Source organism: Zosterops lateralis (genome assembly GCF_965231275.1).
Source record: "Zosterops lateralis genome assembly, chromosome: 5".
In the NCBI taxonomy this organism is placed as follows: Eukaryota; Metazoa; Chordata; class Aves; order Passeriformes; family Zosteropidae; genus Zosterops; species Zosterops lateralis.
The window spans coordinates 12,770,361-12,794,580 of record NC_139766.1 but is presented as its reverse complement, the minus strand read 5'-3'; the positions used below and the strand labels follow the sequence as shown (position 1 = coordinate 12,794,580).

The 24,220-nt window shown below is 38.5% G+C and overlaps 1 protein-coding gene across 1 annotated transcript in view; it reads left to right on the top strand.

Moving 5' to 3' along the window:
• The window catches only part of EVC (EvC ciliary complex subunit 1), a gene marked incomplete at its 5' end in the record, with an annotated part of 51,101 nt that overhangs the window by 23,331 nt on the left and 3,550 nt on the right, over positions 1-24,220 (top strand). Inside the window, 7 exon segments of the mRNA XM_083861410.1 lie at positions 7,484-7,696; positions 15,684-15,793; positions 16,464-16,674; positions 19,922-20,128; positions 20,903-21,047; positions 21,923-22,028; positions 23,984-24,110. Of these exon segments, the coding sequence (XP_083717536.1) occupies positions 7,484-7,696; positions 15,684-15,793; positions 16,464-16,674; positions 19,922-20,128; positions 20,903-21,047; positions 21,923-22,028; positions 23,984-24,110 (1,119 nt within the window).

Below are 24,220 nucleotides of genomic sequence, written 5' to 3'. Positions count from 1 at the left end.
GTCAACATGTACTTTCTCAAATGCATTTGATAAAAAGAAAAAGCCATTCTATTTAGAACAAATAGTTTTGCTGTGGTTTTATGTAATAGTGCAACCAACAGACAATTTGAGAAAAATTACTGCTTTGGAGACAGGAAGGGTTTGCTTGGAAGGATATACCAGTGAATCAGAGTAGATTAAATGTACAAAGCTATGTAGTAGAAAAGTCAACATGTTTGCTGATATTGCTGTGCTCAGTTCATCATCCAGAGTTACTAACTCTCCATCTCCTTCCTCAATTCATATGAAGTCTGGAGACTAAGCAATTTTTTTTTTTTTTAATCTTACACAATTCCACCTCATTTGTGAAATTATATTGCTTTCCTTTATTGTGTACTCTGCTTTAGTAACACTAAGACCAGACTGAAAATCCTATTTCTTCCAGTTCTAAGCTAAGTTTTCTTTCCTACTAAAGAAAAATTGATTTGGGTAAATTAAGTTTTTCTAGAATTGCCAGGTTGCCAGGAGAACGGCACAACCCTGAGCTCTGCCAGTTCACCCAGCTCTAGGCCATTACATTCCATATTACAGCTGCTCTCCCTATGGCAATACCCAAATATTGCCAGACATCAAAAACTGCACGTATTGTGATCCAACTGGCATCTGTTAAATAAAGGTTCACAAATCTTAATTTCTAACTTTTTTCTGTAATAAAACATTTTTACTGTGATATTTAATATAGTGAACAGCTGCACTTTCTCCCCTTAACCCCAAATACAGATCCTATGAACTGTTTTAGGAGAGGAGGCTGCTTTTGAATATACTTTGTAAGCTAGAAAGAAGAGATAATACAAATGAGCATAGCCCCACTGAAGGTAAATGGGGCTGTTCTGACTTCTACAGCTGAGGACGGTGCAGTGGTTACATGTTTTCTATAATCAGGGGAATAAAAGCAAAAGTAGACTTGTTGTTAAAGAACGGAGGTTCATCTCACAAACATAATACCTTTGCTTCTCTCTCTGCTCCACCACACATCCAGAGCAGAAGTGCATCACAAGCCTTTCCCTGGGCAGCAGGACTTCATCTTCATTTAGCTGCTCCAGGTTTGTCAAAGAAGCTGCTGCTACTGATGGGGAAGGCAAGGTAGCAGTGGGAAGATGACTGGGATTTGAGATCCTCCACAGTGCAGTTGTGTGACTGCAGCTCAAGTAGAATTAAACAAGCAGGCATTAACAAGCTGGGTACCAGCAAGCCTCACATGGCAGCAGTCAGCTCTTTGCTACAACACCTATGTCCCCACTGGGTTTGGACCATAGTCCTTTGTACAACCAGCTAGTTTGGGACTTCTGTAAACACTGCGAAGCTTGGTGTTGCCTTTTCAGATCTGCACTCCCTGAAGCTTAACTGTTAGTCATTTGCCTTGCAAATGAAGAAGGCAAAACATGATCTCAATGAAAAAAGGTGATATTAAAATATAAGGAAGAGGTCACCATGTGACTGAACAGGGAACCAGTGAGTATTCTGGGGACAGAAGAAAAGGTGTCACTGACCTGTAAGTGACACTCCCTTGTGGAAGATCCTTAGCTTGTTCTTGCAGTGTTCTTCTAAGCCCTTATCAAATTTATATGCCTTTTCCATTTTTTCATTTTTCGCCTTTTAAACAGATCAAGATAGATTTATATAACTCTCTAGCACTAGGGAAGTCTGTACTGCTACAGTAAATGGAAGAATTATCCAAATTGGTGAATAAATATGTAAAAATCCAATGATCTGGAAGCTGACTGTGTTTGTATAGAACAATTGAGTAGGTTTGTTTTGTGTACGCATGAATAAATCAATTAAAATTATTTAACCAAGGTCAATGGAATCTGTTGATGCCTGAAGTGAATGAATGAGTTATATTTGGAGAATAGTGTAGGACTTTTCTGCCACACTAGTGGATTAAAATAGTGTGCTGTAAGTGAATAGTCTGTGTATAGACACAGGCTCCATACTAAATTTTGAAATGTGTGTTGAAGAATGGGGGTGAATGATTTTGATTATCACAGTATATCATAACTGAGGGAAAAATCGTGCAAAGCTAATTGAATGGATCAGCCTAATATTTTCATGAACAGAGTCTGCAGAGTTATCCTGTATACAAGGGATTTTGTGCTGTTTTTACCATACTTTTCTATTACATGGCAACAATAACACATCATCCACCCCACTCCCTGCCCCAATACATCCAGCTCTGTTTCTCTTGAACAGATGAATGGTTATCTAAAATCTGTCTCAAGTTTAACATATCAGATACTCACCAACCTTTAATATTTTCCCTCCTTTTGTTGTTGTTCCCTCTTTTTGTTGTGTGAACAACCCATTTTTTCCAGTAGGGAAAGGAGAACTGAAGAGGTTGGGGGATAACAGTTCATTATTAAGAAAACAGACATGCAGATTGCACAAAGGAAATCACTTAACAGCTAGGAATTACACAGTACGTGGTAAGATAGGTCTTTTTCCTCAGCCTTTATTTCAAAACCATAAAAACACAATTTATTGTAATTTATAATTCCCCTTTGCTGATAGCAGTTCGCCAGAATCTTATTTCATTTGGCTTGACGCAGGAATGAAATGCACAAGGATTTAGACTAAAAGCTATTAAGTCATGAGTGTTTTCAATGGGCAAGGCAGTAGGCGTTTTATGGATGGGTAGGCATAAAGTTTGAGAAAAAGTATTTGATTTTTTACTTTGTTAATAAAAAGGGGGAAATATTTTTTGACAAAAAGTACAGATTCTCAGGGACTTAATCTTTCATTACTTTCCTTATGTAATTTTGTTAACCTGAGATATAGTATGGGATGCTGGACTGCATTTTTGAGTACCAAGATTTGGCATCTTTTTAAGGTTAATCACTCACCTTGTCTCAGGTGGAAATCCCTATTAAGAGACCTCCACCTCAAAGGCTCACTTTTGAATTTTTTGCCCTGTGACTTACTCCAAAAATACAGCATCATGTAACAGATTAAATCTGTGAACTCATACCATGGGAGCCTATTCTAACTCTGGGTTTGGGCTCTATTAGATTTGTTTTGGTTGCTTCAGTCAAAGCTGATACAAGATGTCTGATGAGGTAGACTTCATTCTGAAGTTTTCCTCTTGCCTTACTGCATAAGAAAATGTATTTTACCACTGTAGAGATTCAAAATTGGTTAGTATTTAGAGCTCATGAAGGACACATAACTTTATCCACAAAGACACATTTCTAAAAAATAGTACCGAAAGACAAGATTGAAACTGCCTCCTGAATAAATCAAAAACCAATCAGGGGGCAAGACTGAAATTTCAGTAAACCTCCATTTTAAATGTATGAAAATCAAGCAGTGGGGCTTTTTTATTAACTTGTGCTAAGGATGACTTCAATGTCACTGTGCTTTATTGATGTTAGGATGCCTAAAAACAGGTGTGATTTTCGTTTTCCAATTGACTTTCCAGAATTCTTCACCTAGAAGTACATGCAATCAGCCTTTCCCGATTTTGAGTGAGTTTATCTTCTGAGTGTGTGTGAAGTATCTTCTATTGGCCAGAGGTGTGTGTGTCCAGTGTCCCAGAATTTTTGCTGTATCTATGGGATGTATGATCTGAGCATTGAATCTCTATCCTTGGTAAGATACAATATGGGTTGGGAGATGAATCTCTTACCTCCTAACCAAGTGTCCCAGCCACTGAGCTTCTGGAGGCACATGCAGCAGTGTTCTGCAGCTTTGATGAGTTACTTCAATTCCTTTAATAAAATGTTCTATCACAAGTTAACAAATAGCTGTGCAGTTCCTTCCTTGAGATAATATTTACTTTTCAGTGGCTGGCATGTAAAATAAACTACAACCAGTCTTTCTAAATACGTTTCCCTGCTTCACAATTTCATTATTCACTCATCTATATGTAGGAACCTTTTAATCATTTAGGTTTAGGGAAGAGAATTAATATTGTTATTTGAGTGAAATCTGATAAGCTATGTATTTCCCCTGTTTTTTGACAAAATTATATATTTACTGCCTTGTTTAAAACTCAGATGCGCTCAGCATTTTAATCTAAGCCTATTTTCTTTCCGTGTATACCCCATGGTATTTCTTTATGCTTGATGTATTTCTCTTGGGATTTTTTGAAAAGCTTTGAGATTGACTGCCAGGTACTACAAACAGGTTCATTCAATACTACAATCAGCTATTCTATTAATGGAATCAATTTGAATAAATTTCATTAAGTCAAAACCTAGAAAACAAGAGATGGCATATCAGGAAGCATGTAAAAAATATTTGTAAAGGCTGTAGTCCAAAAATAAGATCCTGGAAGCAGTACTTATTTTTCTTTCCTTTCTTGTGGAAAATAACTTTTATAATACAAAGTGTGCCAGTCCTGCTCACAGACAGACTTTATTGCAGTTTGAAATCAAGTACATTCCTTAGACTACAAATAGTTTTGAACTATTTTCTTAGCTTGAGTCACTTGGTAGAATTCAATCACATCTGCAGTCTTTCCTAAATGTAGACTTAGTATTTCCTCTCTCAAATTTTGAAAGGACATTCCGCCACATTTTTTCAAGTGCTGCATTCAACAGCATGGCCTTGTGTTGTCCCTGTGGTATGGCCTCTGGGTACAGCATGCTGTCCTCTTAGGTCTGGCATGCAAGGACTGCCTGGGCTCTGATGTCCGTGTGATCATCACATTAATAAGATTATATAGATAAGGAATTTTGTGGGAACAGGAACTAATCACATTTTTCTTCAGTAACTGTCCCCACTGTGATATTCCAAAGGTAATCATACAGTATAATTTGAAGGTGCAGGGAGTACAAGCAGAACAAAATGGCATTGACAACAAGGAACAAAATGCTGTATTTTTGTTCTGTGCAAAATATTCCATAGCAAATAATAACACAGAGCTGTGAGCATGCCAGGGAAATGCTATCAGTTCCACAGCAAAACGTGTTCAAAAGGGATTTAGCTGCCATTGTTTAAGAATATAATTCCTTAACACCCTGCCTGAGATCTTATCTGCTGCGGTAGAAATGCCACAGACTCCTCTAGACTCCTGAACTACTTCAGGCCCAATAGAAATGCTTATATCACTGAACACCCAGTAGAGGCAGGAGAATTAAAATGTCCTGAAAGGCTGCTAAAGCTCAGAGGAGAGATGGTCTACAGAGATAGAGCCACTATTCATTAAATGTTCTATGTGATGTGTAGATTAGAAATGCAGTAACTTTGAGTTTATGTTAAATCTGAGAACTTACACTCTCGGATTTTAAAATAACAGCGGAAGAGGGAATGCAGGCAAACCATTTGGCCTTGCTTTTGCTGAGCTAAGCCAGGCCCACAAGAGCACAGATGATTAGGATGGTATAAATCAGGCCTCTTGTTGTAACAGGAGCTTGTAACTATAATAATTAAGGAGTAGGAGCAATAATCCTTCAGCACAGGATGCACCTGTGTCCATTAGTGATACTGTCATATCTAGATTATGAGCAATCACTAGAAATGGGAAAAGTATTATCGGAAGTTAGATATTATGTTGAGTCTTTGACTACTAATTCTCATACTTATGCCCAGTACTCATTTTCAAAAAGCTGTGGTCCAATTTTCAAGAATTCAAAATACTTTGAGATTAAAGAAAGCCAGTGGGAGCTGGATTCTGAAAATCCTGCCTTATTTAAACAGGTAAGAGAGTGGAAAGAGCCGAGACAGCTCATCTTAAAGATGTAGTGAGCATGTTTTGCAGTGTTGTGCCTCAATTTTATCCATAAGAAGAGGTTACTGCAGGGAGCTGTTAAGCTATTTATTGTTTGTGAAACAGCTAATTAATATGGTGATTAGCATCCTAGAGGGATCATAGGAGGAAAATAATAATTTAGTACTCAGTGCACAGCTTGTATATTTTACAATAAATGAGAAATATTAAAATATTTTTCAGAAATCAATCAGTAGAAAGGGTATTTATAAACCTAAACATGGAACAGATAAAGGTGCTGTGGAAACATTAGATGAACCCCAAGTGCATCATTATGGGGGCACAGAACTATATTTCACATTCAGCCTAAATTCTGGTCTTTATTTCTGAGTCCATGTCCTTGCACTTTAACATTATCTTCTGGGGTTTGTGGAGTGTTTAAATTCTTATTTTTTAGGGTTTTTTTTTTTGTTTTTTTTTTTGGTTGGGTTTTTTGTTTTTTTTTTTTTTTTTTAATAGTTCAATATCTAGCAGTTGGAATGAGCTCTTACATAATAGTACATTATAGCAGTGTATGCCCTCCCAAATTCCAGTAGAAATTTTGTTGTCTATTAGCTGCAGACAAGTATATTTGACATCTAGATAAATATCCCTGTGTTTCTAGTGAGAAGTTCTAGATTTTTATCATCTAGAAAATTGTAATTAAACCTGTATTTAAAGGAAGGCAGCATCTAGAAGACCTGATTTGTTCTTTTAACAGGTATTCTTAAAAGAGTTTTTAAAATATTATCAGTATTTTAAAGAAAAGAAAGTGATGTATGTGTTTTAAAGAGGGTTAACGCTGGTTACAATGAAAGCAAGCCCAGCTAGGCAGTAAAGCTTTTTGGACTGGTAGAATCATGCAGAGCCCACACAAAAATAGCTCATCTTCCTGCAGAAATACTGCAGTGTCCATGTGACTTTCCAGTGTCGTTTTGTTCCCTTTTCAGCTGGAAAAGCTACCTGTCCCCACTCCTTCTCCCCAGGAATTATCTCAAATGGCCCCAAGTTTGCCAACACAGCTCCTATCACCACTGTGTATTTGACAGTGAAACAAGAACAGAGTTTTTAACTTGGATGCCATCTGACTAAATCACCCAAACACTTCTTGTGAGTGAAGCAGCCTCAGCAATTAAAACTGTTCATGTGGGACTAGTTTCCTTAAAACCACTGCAAGATGTTTGCTTTCCTAGGCTTGAAACTATTCTGCATCAGAATGAATTTGAACAATTCTGTTCTTCAGGCATTAAAAAGTGTCATACTTTGAAGTACTGACATTACTAATGTTACTTTTGTCTAGCTAAAAGCCATACCATCCCTTTTAACTCTTCCCACTTTCTTCATTCATTTTATATCAGCACCTGAGAAAATGTGCCTCTGGCTGGACTGTTTCCACAGCAACTTTCAAAATAGGTGTTTTTATAACACATCACCATAGCCAGTAAAAAAAGATATTCTTTTCTACTGCAGTCACATGTGAGCAACAGTTAGGGCACAGGGTCTCACATACTCCTGCCAGTGTCGCATTTGAAATGTCTTGTGTTGCTTGAACTAAAACATTTAAGTTGTTCCATCTACAAAACCTGATCTTTTTAAATCAAGCCTTAGTGGCATTGGATTTTAGCTGTAGGATTTGGTCACCAGCCCAGTGTATTCACATGGTTCCCTCACTTGCATCAATCATGGAACATGCAGGGAAGCAACGCCGAAGGGCTGGAGGTTCACTTTGTCACCTGTTTCTCTCTGTCCCTCTGTTAGGAGCTGTACTCTAAGGCTTCCAATGCTTTAGCAGAGTTGGTGACGGAGCTGTTTCTTCAGACCCTTCCTGTGGTGACCAGCCTCTCTTTAAGAGAATGTGAACTTCTGAAAGAGGAATGGCAGGAGAGTTTGCTCCCTCAGCTGGAGAAATGGGAGAACCACCGTCAGAGATGCTGGAAGCTTTTCCAGGAACAGCTATTGCAAGAAAAAGAAGTAAGATCCATGTTACGTTTTGAGATCTCAGTGTCTAAAAAATGGGATACAGAAAAAAAATTATCAAGATACTTACTGTGGAGAATGTCTAGTGTATAAATATATAGCCTGGTCCAGACACAGCTCTAGGCTGAGGAGGAGCAGTTTTACCTGCAGCATGGAGTGAATATATATGCTGTGCATGTAGGCTTGCATAGACGAGTCAGAGAGTAATTACTGAACATCTGTCCACAGTGTTTGACAGCTTTGTCAGTGCATAAACACTTTCTGGCAAGGCTGCTCTCTGATGTCCTCAACTCTTGGCATCTACAGAAACAGTTAAAAAAACCTTCACTGGGTCTGTTTGGAGAGGGTATGTATAAATACAGTTTACAGGCAAGGAAGCCATGCAATGATAAATATTTCTTACTAATTTTTATGCATTAATACTATAATAACTGGAAAGATATGATACGTACTTTTATAAATTTACTCTGCTCTGAGAAGGGGAAAAAACACACATCCAGCTTTCCTGCTCTGTGTGCCCACCATAGGGGGCATTGACACCAGAGGAGAAGACAAGTGCAAATGCTGAGACAAGTGTTTTTGGCATCAGACTGGGGCTCAAATATACCTTCAGTTTATTCATGCAGTGCTGTGTCTCTGTTAACACTGCTTCTAACACAGCTTAGTCAAAGAAAGACCTTCTCTATTCAAAGGTGTGTCCTTTCCTAAATGTTAAGTGTGTGCTGCAATGTGTAGAGTAGTTGGAGCTTCTTAAATAAAAGGTTGGCATATTTCTTTAACCCTGGCAGAATCATATTTTCTCTTGCCCTCATTCTCCAAAGTGCCCAGACAATCCAGTTCATTGTTAATGAGGTGCTGAGCAAGTCCCTAATTATTGTAAGTTGTGTTAAGGTGTTCAACTTTTTCACCTACCTGTATTTAGGATTCTACTGTAAAACAGTGATTCAGGAAACTCTGGGCTTCCTACTAAATCTGGTAGAGTTGTTTGCTAACCAGAGGGTTTAGAACACCCTTGGAAATACAAAAGTAAAAGTTTTCATTGAAAAATCTGAGGCATTTCCCTTTTGTTTTTTTTTCTTCTATATATTCCCTAATCTGGAGTTATGTAACGTGCACCTCCCTGATCTTTTATATGTCCTTTATTGTAACTGACCTGTTTTGAGAAACAATTCTGTTTTTCTGCTTTGGTGTCACAAGGCCATCTAGCAAACTTAGCAAACTAAACTAAATTGTGCTTGGGACCAACCAGTGATGCCAGTGGGTCTACTCACATGCTTAGTTATATTTGTATTTTCCAGGACTGTTGGCTGGCATTTAGTGTTTGATTTTGGCATACCTGTACCTTTGGTGATTAATGAAACAATGTCCAACCGCAATTTTTTTTTTTGCCCCTTTTTATCAAGGATTAAATTGAATACCTGACTTGCTGACTTGTCAAGTTTAAACCTTGCTGTTCATTTTCACATTCATCAAGGGTGTACAAGTTCCCTGTCCTTGTATGTGCATGACCTGGAGCATATCTCATAGCACACAGAGCCCTAAGCTACATGGTAGTATTAAAAAAATACAGAGAAGCACAACACTGTCATAAAAATGTGGTTTTTTATGAAGCAGGAGAAGCAGGAGGTTCTGGTGTGCAACTTATGAGTAATGTCATATCAGAGTGCACATTAGGGCACCTCTGCTGTGGCCTTCAGTGTCTCACTGAACCTTAGCTATTGTTCAGGGCTAGAGAGGATGCATTTAACAAATAAGAGACTCACCACAGAGGGGGGATGTCTCAAGTCTGATGTTTTGGTCCAAAAATGCTGTTTATACATTCCTCTGTTGCTATCATTGGGCACACTGTTGAGTGGAGAAACTATACTCTGGGAACTTTTCTCAAAGGGTTTAAAGGATTAGTTCATCTCCAGCACTCAGCTGCTAGATAATAGGTCTTTGGGCAGCACTGTGTGGTGGATTCATTGTATGTGAATTCAGATGTTCTGGTCATGCTCAAGCATAGATTATTTAAATTAAAAAATTGACTTTCCATCACTTTGTGTACCCTAGCATGCATAATGTAAAGCAGATGACTTACTAGCTGGAAAAAAAAAAAAAAAGAAAAAGTGTTTGCTGACATCATTAACGGTAATTACTGAGGTATAGAGCTACAGAGGAATTAGCAATGATAGAGCTCTCTCATTGGTCTCTGGCTCACCAGCACTGCAGCTGGGCTTTATTCAATACAAAAATTTCCTTAATGGCAGACAGAGTTGTCCTAAGGACAAGCGATTCTGCAGGATAAATTCTAAAAAGAGATAATAGTTTCTCTTAGTGAGAAATTCATCTTATGATTCCTCAAGACAATATTCTGTGCAGGAGACTAAGTACCTTTTTTAACTTAATGCTTATGGCTTTTTGGAAAGGATTTGAACTGGAAAGAAATCTGCTTTATCTCCAAAGAGAGCATGCAGGGAGATAGCTATTCCACCAAAGCTAGGCTGGCAAATTTTCATCAGTCTGAAAAATATCACAACCCATTATATTATATTCAAATGCAAAGTGCATTTCTTGTCCCTTTCCTACTATAAAACAGCAGCATGAACATCTAAGCAATAAGCTGACACTTGCATTCTACAAAAAGGAACACTTCTTAAGGCTTCTACCTTAAGAAGAGATATTGGACACTTGTGCCAAGTGATTATGTCATTTGGGAGATCCCACAGATGTTAGAGTTCTGAGTTTGACAAAAGGTAAATCAACAGTTATATTGATAGGCCACTTAAATTGTCAGGCATTTTGCAGCAGAAGATATGTTTTTCATTTGCCTGTTGATAAATGTGCTATGCTAAGTGTTACACAGTCACCTGTTTTACAGTCTTGGGACGTCTTAACACCAGAAGACTTTTCACCAGGGTATTTATATGTGCTTTTCAAAGTGGCTCTAAAAGACATTTTTCCCTTTTACTTGAACCATCTTTTTTTAGATGATCTTTCCTAGCATTTATACGTGTCTGGAATATGATGTCCTTTGGGTGAAAAGAATCACTTTTACAACTGAAAAGAAAAAAGTCAGTTTCATGTATAACTTTGCCTTGTAGGCTTGAGGATATGAGTGAGGGAATTGGAAATAAATGACTAATGAAAAAAAAAATTTGAGCGTTTTCCCACATAGTCCCTTGATTTCTGTCAAGAGCAGTTTCAGAGAGCAGCCTCCTGCAGCAGGCTGAGTCTCTCTCACTTGGCAGTCAGTGTGCATTGCACCCCATCTACAGGCTGAGACAGAGAAATCCCTTTCCTTTCATTCCCTGAATAATCTGTCCTAAAGATGTCAAAACAGAAAGGAGAGGCATATTCCTCAGCTTTATTGCCAGAGAGTAATACTTAACTTCAGCAGTGCTTCAGAAGATCTTATAATGGACTTGTGACCAAGAAGCAAAATATTTGAAAGCCTACAGAATAAAAATGGGATCAGATTTCCATCCATTCCCATCTGGCTTGGCACCCAGAAAGCTGAACTGGCAGCTGCCTACCAGTTTTGACATGGTGTGCATTTTATCACTTTCTCTGGTTTATTTTTTCATAGTGATTGGAGTAACACTTCAAGAAGCCAGACATCCTTTAGAGTTTTACTCCCCATTTACCATACTTTTGTCGCTGGTTTTACTGGTTGAACTCAAGGATCAGAGAGCCTGAGCTCTGTTCCAGCAGCTAAGTCTGTGCAGCAGCATGTTTGTCCTCTCCATATGACCTGTCTTTGAGCAAAGTAAGGCTGCTCCCAAGAACAGGAAAGCTTGGAGACATGCCTGGTGAGTTGACCCAACATTGGAGTATTGGTGCAAGCACAAAGCCTGACCTTGTCACCTGGCCTGAAGAAGTAGTTGTCTCTGTTTTGCTGGTTTTCAGCCACGAGCCAGCACTCTCAACATTTCAGAGAATCTTTGCTGTCCCATTTCTGCCTCTCTGTATGAGGTCTTCATGTATTTTGGAGGTGGAAAATACCCAGCTCTGTTAGCCCATCCTGGTAAGCTGTCTAGGTGTTGTTTCCAATTAAACATACAATATCCTGTTTATTCCAGCTGATCCTTTCTATCTTAATCATCTTCCTAATGGCCTTTTTGAGACACTGATTTAGTATTTGGTCTAATTCTCAACCTTACTAATTTATCCTCTCATCATAAATGTGTTATAATTCCCCCCTCCTTTCCTCTTCTTCTCTATCTGCTTACACGACTGAGGTACTTTTACTATCCAGTTTAATAACTGTGTGCTGGAGGAATTTTTGCTGTATTCTCAGTTTCCCATTGGTCTCAGGGAAGCGCAGAAACATTTTGAAAATTCTGCATATGGATTAGCTCAAATGCACTCTTAATGGAAAAGGTGACTCATTCTTTAGAAGGAGCTCTTCACTACTACAGAACTAGGCTGCTTCTTCATAAACAGAACAACTACAAGATGCACTGTCATTGTTATCACTGACAGTGATAGGATATACTTTTGGATAGGATATACTGATAACAAGTGAGGTGCTATATTTTGGGTTCTTGGCTGCATTATTATATCATTTAGCATTCCAATTGTAATTCAGATATCATCTCCTGTGTTCTGTCTCTTGGTAATATATACCCTCATGCTGTTTGACTTGCCCTTCAAGAGCAACTTCTCAGTAAATAATCAGGTCTCCAAAAATGATGGAAACCCACATCTGAACCACAGCCAATCTCTCATTGGAAATAAAATTACTTCCAGAAAGTAAAAAGGTCGTTTTCAGACTTTTAACTGCTGAAAGAGACATTAAAGTACACAATGTGATGGATCTACAAGGCGTGTGCAGAGGTGTGAAACACTGGGGGCTATATCCACAGAGCTGCTAAAGGGAAATGCTGATAACAATTATTACTTCAAGCAAGTCTTTGCCATCTGTCATGATGACACCTGGAGACCTGATAGACCTTAATTTGATGCTTGCAGCATGCAATCAGAGAAGATACTGTGCTCAGCTGTCCTCTGTGATTATCAGACTTACCTAGACTCAGATCAGTTGAGATCTGGCTACACAGGTACATCTGAGGCTCTTGCCGGGAGCAGCCTAGTGGGTCTCCAGTGCCATGCAGTCTTCTGGGCTGTGCTTCTCATGCTCAGCTGCACTCTTCCCATCTGTCACTTGTTGTTGACTGCCTGCCCATCCTTGTCAGGCAACCTGCTCAGGAACATACGTTTTGGTAAGGTTTTCTACATGGAGAATGGTCAGTTAGATGTTTCACTATTCTACAGAGTAGGTATTCTACAGAGAAGGCACTAGCCATGAAAGAAATACATTTTTATTTTGAAGCCAAAGATGACAAAGTTTCTGATGTTCTCTGCACTTCCCAGGGGAGTTCATTCTGTGCTCACAGAGAAAGCCTCTCTCCTGACCAGATCACTGCTTCCCAATGAAAAAACTCATCCAGCAGAGAGGCCCAGTACTACTCCTAATTTCTAACAACAATTGTGCAATTATACATTTGTGCTGGTTTTAGCACCAAATGGAAATTAAACTGCAAATGAGCCACTCCCCTTCCCCCACCTGTTCCGGTTAGGGAGGATAACAACTTTCTGAAAGCATAAAGCCATGGAGTAAGAAATGCACTATAACAAAAGCACTATTAATAGCAAAGGTATGCAAAAAGGTGTTTTATCCAGCAAAAAGGAGTTCAGCACTGGGAATAAACAAACATATGGCTGATGCTCCCTGTAGGTTGTGTCCACTTGGCTTCCCCAGACAAATGCAGGACCATTCCCACTCACTGCCCATGTGGCCATCATGAACAAAGGCAGGATGGCAAGAGAACTCCTATGGCTAACATTTCCCACATTCCTCAGCCTGAAACAATGAAAGCCAGTGATAAATAAATCCCCTGAGTCAGGCTGTGCCACTGTTCTGCTGGGCTCAGTTCTGCACAGGTGTCTATGGGGTGTTTCTTCCGCCCCACTGCGCTGGTCCTGCAGGTCACTGCCACTTTTCCAACCATTCTGCCACCTCCTTTCAGCTCAGCTCAGCTGGTCCAGGCTCAGCTCAGCTGTTGTCAGTGGGGGTCCCTTCAGCTGGACTGGGTTCAATCCCACCAGTCCTTCCCCCATGGCAGCCTCTGCACTGGCTCTGTTGGTTCAGTCCTGCTGTTGATGAGCATTGTTGCTGCTGTCCTTTCAGCACCTAGTCCTGTGTTCTGGAGAAAACAGGATGGGGAGTAGGGCTGCTGATGGGGGCTGGATCTGCAGGGGCTGATGCTGACACCTTCCTGCTGGAAAGAGAGAGGCAAAATGATGCCCTTTTGTGAGGGGTGTGCTCATTTTCACCCCAGAACCATCCCCACATTTATGGTGTGGGTGGCATAGAATAACAACTTGGATGTGCCCACACTGCACTAAGCTTCACCCCTCCTGCAACCAGGACAACATCTAGTCCCTTGCTGGACATACTGATCTAGTGAAACCAACCTGTCTGCCGTAATTGAAAATTTAGTCCCTCGTGTTCTGAGTGATGCTGGAACACAAAGTGAAACTGTCAGACACCCTGGGTATTATATTTAATTTAGGGTTTTAGATACATCCGCAGGTAACCTGCTTTTATTTAGCTGTCAGTAGCCTAAAATATACTCTTCATCTAACAGTAAGAGTTGAAGCCTTGCAAATATTTTAGCTTATGACTTACTATTCCTTAAATACTGGCACTGTACTAAACAAAATCTTAAATCCATATGTAGAAGCATCCGTGACTTACAGGGACAAGGTATTCTGCAAACTTGAGATATTCTAGAATACGTGGTTTTATTGCAAGGGTCGTGGGTAGAAAGGGTCTTCCCTTCAGCCACCAGCCTCGGCTGAAAGGAAGTCCCAGAGAGAGAACGAGAGAGAGAGCAAGAGGGTAAGCTGGCAAGAAGAGGGGAGAGAGCTAGAGAAACGTGGCAGGGGTCAGAGTGCAGGGGGAAGAGAGAAGAGAAGAGGGGACAGGGCGAAGAGGAAAACCAAGAGCACGAGGTCCAGGTTACAATACATTATATCTCCTTTTGTGATGAATATTCTAATTTACAGTGACCAACCAATACAAGACACAAAACCCTATAGAATCTACACACAGCCTATAAGAACTACTACATTACCATGTGTTATATTTTAAACTCTAAAAACTACTCTTTAGACTTTTCTGTTTTGCTACATTGACCTTTGGATCCCTTAGCCAGCAGAAAGGTCTTGTTCAATCAAAAGGGATTCTCCTTCAGCTGGCTAGGCTATTGTCTTCAGGTTATACAGCAACTAAGACTTGGTATCCTACAACTCAAAGTACGCTTTCATTTTGATTACAGGTTTCATATTTTCAGAATCTTTTGCTAAACAATCATATTTATAAGGTTCCCCTGATTCATCTTTCCCAACACCATATCTTCAAGTTTACAGTCTAATGGCAAGTCCATCAAAATTCATTTAAAGATTAAATTCTTCAATATAAATATCACTGCGAAGGAGCTGTAAACGTACAGTCCATATGCTTACCTAATCACGTAATCTCCATTTCCAACTATTAGCACTGTTTACTAGGGCAGAAGTATGATGGAAGATGATATCTTTATTTTGTTCAGTGAAAATAAAAACTACATTCTCTATTAGTGAAAAGAAAAAAAAACAAATAAAAAGCCTACTGTAACTTGCTGATAAGAGTCAATGCAGTATTTTGGCCATATTGTTTTTTTTTCTTGTTCCTCTGTTGCTGAAACAAAAAAATCTGTAGGGGATGCAGCTCAGGGCTGATCCAAACAAATGCAAAGCTCTTCTTTCCAGTGTGTTTTGTTTAAGATTTTGATAATTGAAAAAAATATTAGTAAGTAGAATAATTTTAATTCAGCATGAGTTTGTTTTTGAAAGCAAGGGATGATTTTTTAGCAAAATAAACTGATGTTTCTTTATGCAGTGACTGGCGGAAATCAGCATATCTTATATTTGTAATTCTTTTCCCCACTTTTAGCTCTGGATAACGGAATATGCTCTGTCTGCTGTGATGCAAAAGCACCTGTCTGAGAAACAAGAGAAGATAATTCAAGGTGTCGTAAGCAGACTAGGATTCCTCAGTGATGAGTAAGCACAGTTTGATCAGTGGAGTAAAACTTCACTGATGCCTGCTCAAATAAAAACTTGTGTACGTTACCTTGTGGAAAGCAGTGTTGAGGGATTATTAGCAGCTTCAGACAAAGAGGCAATTGCTCCAGACTTTTGTCAGAGTATCAAAAGCAAATTAAAAAAAATAGACACATCATGACTCCTGGAAATTAGAAAAAATAGTCTTATATGATTTGTCACTGGTGTGCTTTGTGAGTATTGGCTGTGGTTCCCAGTCTTGAACCAGCCTCTCTCGGCACTTCCTATGTCACAGTGGAGTTGCATTTTCTGCAAGATAAAATGTTAATTCCAGCAACATATGCATGTTTTATTATATATATATAATATATTATATATAAAGATTCTTTATAGATTTTTTTTTAGATAATATATAAATATTTTATTTTAGCAACGTATTCTGTTTCTGTTTTCATTTTAATTTAAGTTCAGCGTGGCAGAACTAGAAGTGTAACACAGCACTAGCCATTGTTTATGCCTGAGCAGCTTTCCAAAGCACGCTTTGTACAAACAGACATTGCACAGAGTGAAGAATAACTCTTGTCACGTTTAAGCAATGACTTTGCTGAACACAGATATACCAAACCAGCAAGCAGCTTCACTGATGGATTTTTGATGGTCCTTTTTACAGGTCTGTTAGGTATATATTGCAAAAGCACCGACTTCTCCTGTGTTCAGTGCTCAGAAGGGGAACCTTCCGAAGAGTGGGAATGGCAGCCCTGGCGCGCATGCGGCTGGCCAGGAAAAAGAGCTCACTCCAGGAGCTGAGAGAGCAACATACTCTGCAGAAGGGATCCTCCCTGTGCCAAGATGAGGACCAGTGGCAGTTACAGAAGGCAGTGGTAGGTACAGTGTCTGGGTGGGTTGTGTCCAGAGGTCTCATATGCTGTGATATTTGCATTAGAAGTAGCTACGGCAGATCCAAACCACAAAAAAAGTTCAAGCTCCAAGGAGAAAGAAAAATGTCCTCTGTCAAAAATATGCACAGTGCTGGCATAGGAGGTCTCTGAGTGTGCCTGTTGTAATTTGGGCAGAATTTTAAAATCCCTTAAATTTTATTGAGTGTATAGCCATCTGTGATATGTGTTATCCTAGCAAGCTTATTTAGCAATTTATTTATATAAAAATATTAATGCAAGAAGGCAAAGATGCCAACACATATAAAGGACTTCTGCAAAACTGCTGCTTCAGGGTAAGAGAAACTCTACTAATTCTGCTGGGGATCATAATATGCACTTGAGAAGTTCTTGCTGGAGCATTAGGAGAAATTCTTATTCGTACCACACCAAGCAAGTTCTTCTATACTGTCACAATTTTTCATTCTTTTTTCTCTCTCTCTCTCCATAAGAAATAAGCATCCATTCCCAATCCTCCCAAATTATCTGGTTACTGTAGGTCAAGGCAAAAGAAAGTTTTAAGGATTTTTAGATATGATGTTCCCATAGGTCACTTTCACATCACTAAAAACATGACTGGTTTTTAGTGTTGATTTATTAAGTGTTGTCGGTTATTTAATTACCTACATGGGATATTTATGTAGAACAGCACCACATTTCATATTTCACCCTTAGACAACCCTCCCAGCAGGTGTCAGTGATAGCTCAGCCCAACCCTCTGCTGCTGCACATATGACTTGAAGCCATCAAACACTTTGCAGCTCTATGTTCCATGCTGTTGCTGTGTGTTGTGGTTTGAAAGCAAAACGAGTGAGAGGCTCCAAGTCAGAGATACAATTTAATAAGAAGAAAGGTAAAAAGGTAAAAATAAAATAAAATAAAATAAATGCAATAACCCAAAGGACCACTGACAGAGTCAGAATACAACCTGAGCAGGATGGTGGAAGCAGTCCAGGTGAGGCACCCTTCCTGAAGCAGTGATCCTGTAGAAAGGTCTGGTAGCTCTGGTCCTCTGGGAATCCAGTAGGTAAGGGCTCCTTGCACTGTTCCAAGTACCAGCTTATACCCAGGTGAGAATGCTTGGCTCCTCCTCCTGGGCGGAGCATCTCACAATGGGATGATGAGTGTGAAGTGGGTCCTTGTTGACCCATTAAAACAGAGGAAACTCCTGGAGGGAGTTACCTGTGAGTCACGGGCAAGGTGTTGATGGGCCATTAGCAGAAGAGCCCAAAACTAGAGCACTGCCCCACTTGGTTTTAACAGTTCATGAAGATGGTGATAGAATAAATACTTTGTGTACATCCTACACTACAATCCAGGGCACTGTGTAATTAGCTGAGAGGTAAAATTCTGTACCCCTTTAATGTGGAAGAGGAATGAGGAATGAGGAAAATCCATGTCCTGCTGTTTTCATATTTGAAAAACATCAATTAAAGCAGTTTCTTTTAAGTTTGAAAATCTGTAAACCTCATTAACCTTCAGAAGAAATTAAATAGAATTTTTTTAAAAATAAATTAAAATAATTATATTTTAAATAATTATATTTATTATTATATTAAAATTGAAATAATAAAATACAAATGCGCATCATTGCGTTCCTCTTGCTTTCCACTACTTCCTCTCACTTAGGTAACATGGAGACATTATTTGATGTAATCACTGGGTTCCCTAATGCAAATGAAATGTTCTCAGGTATTAGTGTTCTTTTGGCCTCTCTCCATTACAGCCTCTTTCCAAGTCCAGCTAAAACCCATCTCACAAGGAAGTGCCTAAAACTACATGTGTAAGATTCTTACTGCTGAAAATATAGGGCACAGCTGTGGAATTGGGAAAAGTCAAGAGAGAAAAAACATGTTACCAACAACCTCCAAAACTAGAACCAATCTATAAGGAGTTCAGGAAGAGGTTAATTTACAGGCACTCAACCAGATTTTTAGACATACTGGGTTGTTTTAGACATTTGGGGTTTTTTACTCAAACTTAATTTTTGCTTGGGCCAGTTTTATACTGGTGGAGAATGTCATGTCTATCCATTGATTTCATTAGTCATTAGAATGACTAATGAATCCTACTTGGGCATAATCACACGACACTGAGTCTCTAAAAAAATTAGAAACAGTTTAATGTCATTCCAGCTTTCTCAAAAACCTCAAAAACATATGTCTTTGTTATAAATATAACACGTCAAAACAACCCAGCATTAATAAGAATATTTCTACAGATGAATGTTTCTTTCTGCTTGCATTTCTTATTTCCAAGAAGGCATCAAATAGGTACTATCACATCTCCCAGAATATTTTAATGTTATTTAGCCTTAACTGAGTATATAAATGTCAGAAAGACATCAACAACAGAATAGAAGGCCATCTATGTCAGACTGCTACATTTAAGGATGACAGAACAGGCTATGCTGGTAAGCAGATACTACTGTTCATTGTATAATATAAGAGAGCTTAGATTAAAAGTGTGCACTTTTCATGCACAAAAATGGAGGCAAGAACAGTCCAAAGACCTCAAAAGGACTTAAATACTTTAACCTAAAAAATAGGTGTCTTCTGGAATATCACAGGTTTTAAAACTGGCATGAAATATGTGAATAGAGAACCATTTTTCACATGTTTCTAAAGAAAGAAGAGAGCATCTAGCAATGCTACCAGATGGCAGGTTCAAAATTAAGAAATATAATAAGATAATAAGAGAAGCTTTAGACCTCAGCACCAGCGGATGTTGTGCAAATGCTTTTCAGGTGTTATTACACACCTTCGTGACCTGTCCCAAGGGCATTGGTACTCCCAAGTACCAACAAACCAAGTTTTTCCTCAGGTAGACCACACAAACTGTGCAAGTATTCCTGGTGTATAACTGTGCTTGCCTTGGTCCTGTGCAATTTATCAAGGCATCCATGGTTATCCTTCACTGGACTCAGGATATTTCACATACATGTGAATACATCACTTAGAAGTGACAAATACGACAGGACACAACTTTTACTGTACATACCATGACAGAGGCTATAACTCTCTTGCAAAGACAAATGTGTTAAATGACTGTACAAACTTCCTCTGTAAATTATATTATTGTAATTACTAAAACTGTAACATTCTGAATGGATGCAGGACTTTGTTTCAAAGTGAAGCTGGCTAAATTATTAACATATTTAAGTGGCAGTGCTGTCTTATTGTCTGATTACCAGGAGTCCCACATTCGTGAGGAGGAGGAGAAGCTTGAGGAAGAAACACAAGAAATTCATTTAGAATTTCACCAGCAGCTAGTCACAGAAATCCAAGAAGCTCTTCAGTTTCTTCAGCAGCACATGGAGCAGGTGATTGGGCAGACACTGCTGCAGTATGCCCGAGGGGAAGCTGAAAAAAAGAGTTCAGATGATGGACAGGACTTCAAGGTATGGAAATGGTCAATAGCAGTTTTCCAAACAAAACAAAGGCTACCTTGCACAGATGGAAGGCAATTTAATGTATGCATTAACCTATGCCTAGAAGTATCAGAAGAAGACCTTTAGGACTTGTGTTAAAACTGAGCATAATTTGCAAAGTATTTACAAGCTAAAACTTATGTAGCAGTTCAGTATTTGCTACAGCAGCCAAAACAGGTTTATTAAGTCAAACACTGGAACAGGAAAAAAGTTGTCAAACTCTTGATGGCAGAGAATAACAAAAAGAAGAAAGAAATGGAGATGGTTATCTACTGATAAATAGTTTGTGGTTAATTAATAGTGTTTGTATACTGACAGCTTAATATTAATTCATAGATAAATAATTAAATAAAATTAAAACTTACATCATAGATTAATAATTTTTTTTCCAAAATAAATATTTGGATTTTCTGTGTAATGGAAAGCTACACAATGGAGCTACACATAGATTAGCTGGCTTTGCTGGCAGTTGGCTTGACTGTTAAAATGGGCTGTAGAGATTGAATGGATGGGGAAATTACCCCTTCCCAGATGGAGATGAGGCAAATTAGAAAGATTTTGCTGCAATTTTTCATGTTGAAATGTTGCATGGTTTTCAGTATCTCATTCTGTCCTATTTTTAAAGCCATATTTTAAATTCACAATTTTGTGTGCACGTACCAAATTAGGTAAGGAGTTTTTTTAAACAGATCAAAACAGTTTTAGGCTTGGAAAATGATTTGTGACTTGTACTGTGTGATACAGGAGAAACTGGTGGAATCTGCTGTTGAAAGTGTGTATGGGACCAGCAATAATATCAATAGACTGGTGCAAAACTACTACCAGCAATTAGGAAAAATCACAGAAGGCTATGAAGGAAAAAAGCTTCAGCACCTGAAATCCTTACAAGGTACATATGACAATTCTGTCTCCCAGTGACTGTGCTTAATGTAAGGCTAGAGGATTTTGCTTCTTCTGGCATCCCTTGGCCTAGTAAATCTGAATTTAGTCTGCCTGGCACAGCCACAAGAGCAAAGTGGAGAGTACCTCCCTTGGCACGGCCAGCCCAGCCCAGAGTACATTCAGTAACTGCTTCCTGATGGTGCAGTTAGTAGGAAGGGTGCCTGTCATCCTCTCTGAGTGTTCAGAAAATGTTGGATGCTCCCCAGACAAAGGTTACATTTCCTCATCTGTTACTAACCCATCCATCTCCCTCTTGTATAATTTAAAAAGAGTGGTGCAAGGTCCTGTCTGTCAGATGTGCCCAAGCCTTGCTGCCCGGCAGGACTTCAGGGGCAACAGTCAGGAGCCTGGTCAGCAAGTAAACACTCAGTCACGGAGTGTGAGCATATGCAAAAGTAACCAGAATAGTTTCCTCTCAGTTGAGTGGACATCTTGTGAAGCTGGGTATTCTCAGGAATAAGTCACCTCTGAGTGGAGGGTTTTCTTTATATTGCATTTTTTGCTTAGGTATTTCAGTTCTCGCTTAAGCCGTCAAGGTTTTTTAGAAAATTTCTGCTTTGAATTCCATGTTAATCAGTTAGGCTAGTGGGAGAATTAGGTAAACAGGAATTCAGTGACATTCCTATCTCAGCTTAATGATGTACAAATTATGTCTTTGCAGCAGATCACAGTGTGAGGCAGAGTGTATAAGAAGTACTTGATATCCCTAAGGAGCAGTAAATTTGGAAAGACTACCTAGAATCAGGATTCATTTGTGATGAAGGTTGTCACAACTCAGTGTTTTTAATTTTGAATTAAAAATTTTCAAAGACATTATTTCAGCAGAAAGAAATGAAAGGATCAAACTGAAGAATAAAGAGAATGAACTGGCATTGATAGAAAAACACACCAAAGGCCTCCTAAATGTGTCATCCACGGTCCACCAAAGGTTAGACCAGGCAGCAGCATTGCTGTCTTTTTAAACTTTGTGAGTGGTTGCAGATCTACATAAATGTCTAGCTGAATAAATGTCTTGAGTTTGCATTTTATACTTGTCTTTGATGGAAAAGAAATACCTATTGCCAATTGATGTCTGCCTTTTGATCTCAGAAAATTACTTATTTAATAAACTTTTTGATGGTCATTAGTTACAGATTGGAGAACTATACTAAGGCACTTTGAAAAGAGAGAATGAAATATAGTGCCAAAAAACAGGCCAAATTTTAAAAGAAATTTAACATAAATGTAGGATGGGAACCAATGCTGAATGTAATTCATTACATTCCATCCTTTATACTTTGAACATCAAAAGTGTTAGTTTGCTGTGGAGAAAACATACACCATAATGAAGAGAAAATGTTTGAAGCCCAAAAAATACTCAGAATAGAAAGAAGGCTTCAGTGAATGCCTTGAAAAATCAAGATTACTTGCACTAAATTTAGAGTGGAATCCCTCAAATGTTAGTCAAATAAAAATCATGTTTAGTTAATTGCTGATTTAATGAAACTTAAAAGTCTAGATGAAAAGCACAGCAAAAGCACAGAAGTAAGTTGTTATAAAAAGCTCTATGGCTTGTCATGTACATGATACATTTTCATAATCATTTTATGTCTTTACTCTTAGTTTATTATCCAGAAAAATACAACAGCTGCAATTTTGACATTGTAAAGAGGTTAAATCTTTCTTTAGACGTTCTGTTTCTTATAAATTGAAAGATATCATTGCCCACTTTTTCATCCCTGTTTGAGTTAGTAAAGAAATGGATTTATGTAATAAAGGGTTTCATAAAAGATCTGTTAGCTATTCATTATCAAATTTATAATTTATTCTGGAATACACAAATTCACTTCTATCTGTTGTCTCATTCTTTTTTCCTCCTGTAATCTATTCTAATATCTTAAAACAAAATACAATGAATTTTGCCTTCAGACAAGCAGAAGTCTGGTATTGAAGAATGTAACTATGCAGCATCTAAGCTAATCTCATAATCATCAGTAATCAAACCCATTTTCCTATTGCCATTATGTTTTCATTTATGGTGTAGTCCATTGTAAATTAATTACAAAGTTTACATTAATTTGTCTAAATCTTATGAACTGGACATTGTTTTAATTTTTTTATTTCTTTTTGCGCTTGGTGCAAGGTTAGGAGTGTGAGTTCAAAAAGTATATGTTGAAAGGTAACCTCTGTAAGCAGTAACCATTATAATAGCAGCTTCATTAAATGTAAATGTCAGAAACAATTTGTGTTACCTCCTTCCCTGAGGAATTTGGTGGGTGATTGGCAGCATTGCTTTAAGGTAGATCAGGCAAGAAAACAGAAGAAATACAGATGCAGCAAAGTTGCAGCCATTTAGTTTGTACTGTATTAGTAATAATCCTTAACCATAAAAGTAAAGCAAATGAAGAATACAGTTGTTAATGCTTTCAGTTGCCAAGTTTTGAATTACCATGTTGATGGCTCAGTCTGGTACTGAAGTATGAAAGTACCAGAAAGTATGAAGTATGAAATGCCTAATTCTTAATACCTTATCCTCACACCTGATCTTTGAACAGCTTGACCTTTTGGCAAGCAGACAGTAAAACTGACCCTAGAACATGCAATGGTATTGAAAGCAGGCTTCAACTTTAGAGCTGAATTCCAGCTCCCAAAGTCCAGGCATGGACACTACGAACTCCTGTAATTCCTACTTCCAAAAGGACTTTACATCCTATGGACAGACAAGGCATGTTATTAAAATAAGTAAATTCAAAAAATCTACCACGAAATTTTCTGTCCCAGCAGAAGCTGGCTGGGCTGTTAATGAGCCTTTCTTTCTACAAAATCTTCTAAATAGATTTTGACAGGATTGTATTCCTCCCTTGCACTGAACAACATCTATACATTTACATTTCTCTTGACCAGGGTAGTGCTACAGCAAAACAAGATTTTGGCTCAGTTTGAACTGCAGCAACAAATTCGTCTGGAGTCTCTGAAACAGAAGCTGCTGGGATTGCAGTGCCTAGAAACTGAGTTGGAGAATCAGCTAAGGGTAAATCAGGGTAAAATGGTTCCTGGATCTGAAGCATTCAATGGGAAAACATGGGACAGATTTTAAGGGTCTCTTTGCTACCCTATTGAAATCAGTGCTGAGATTCATCA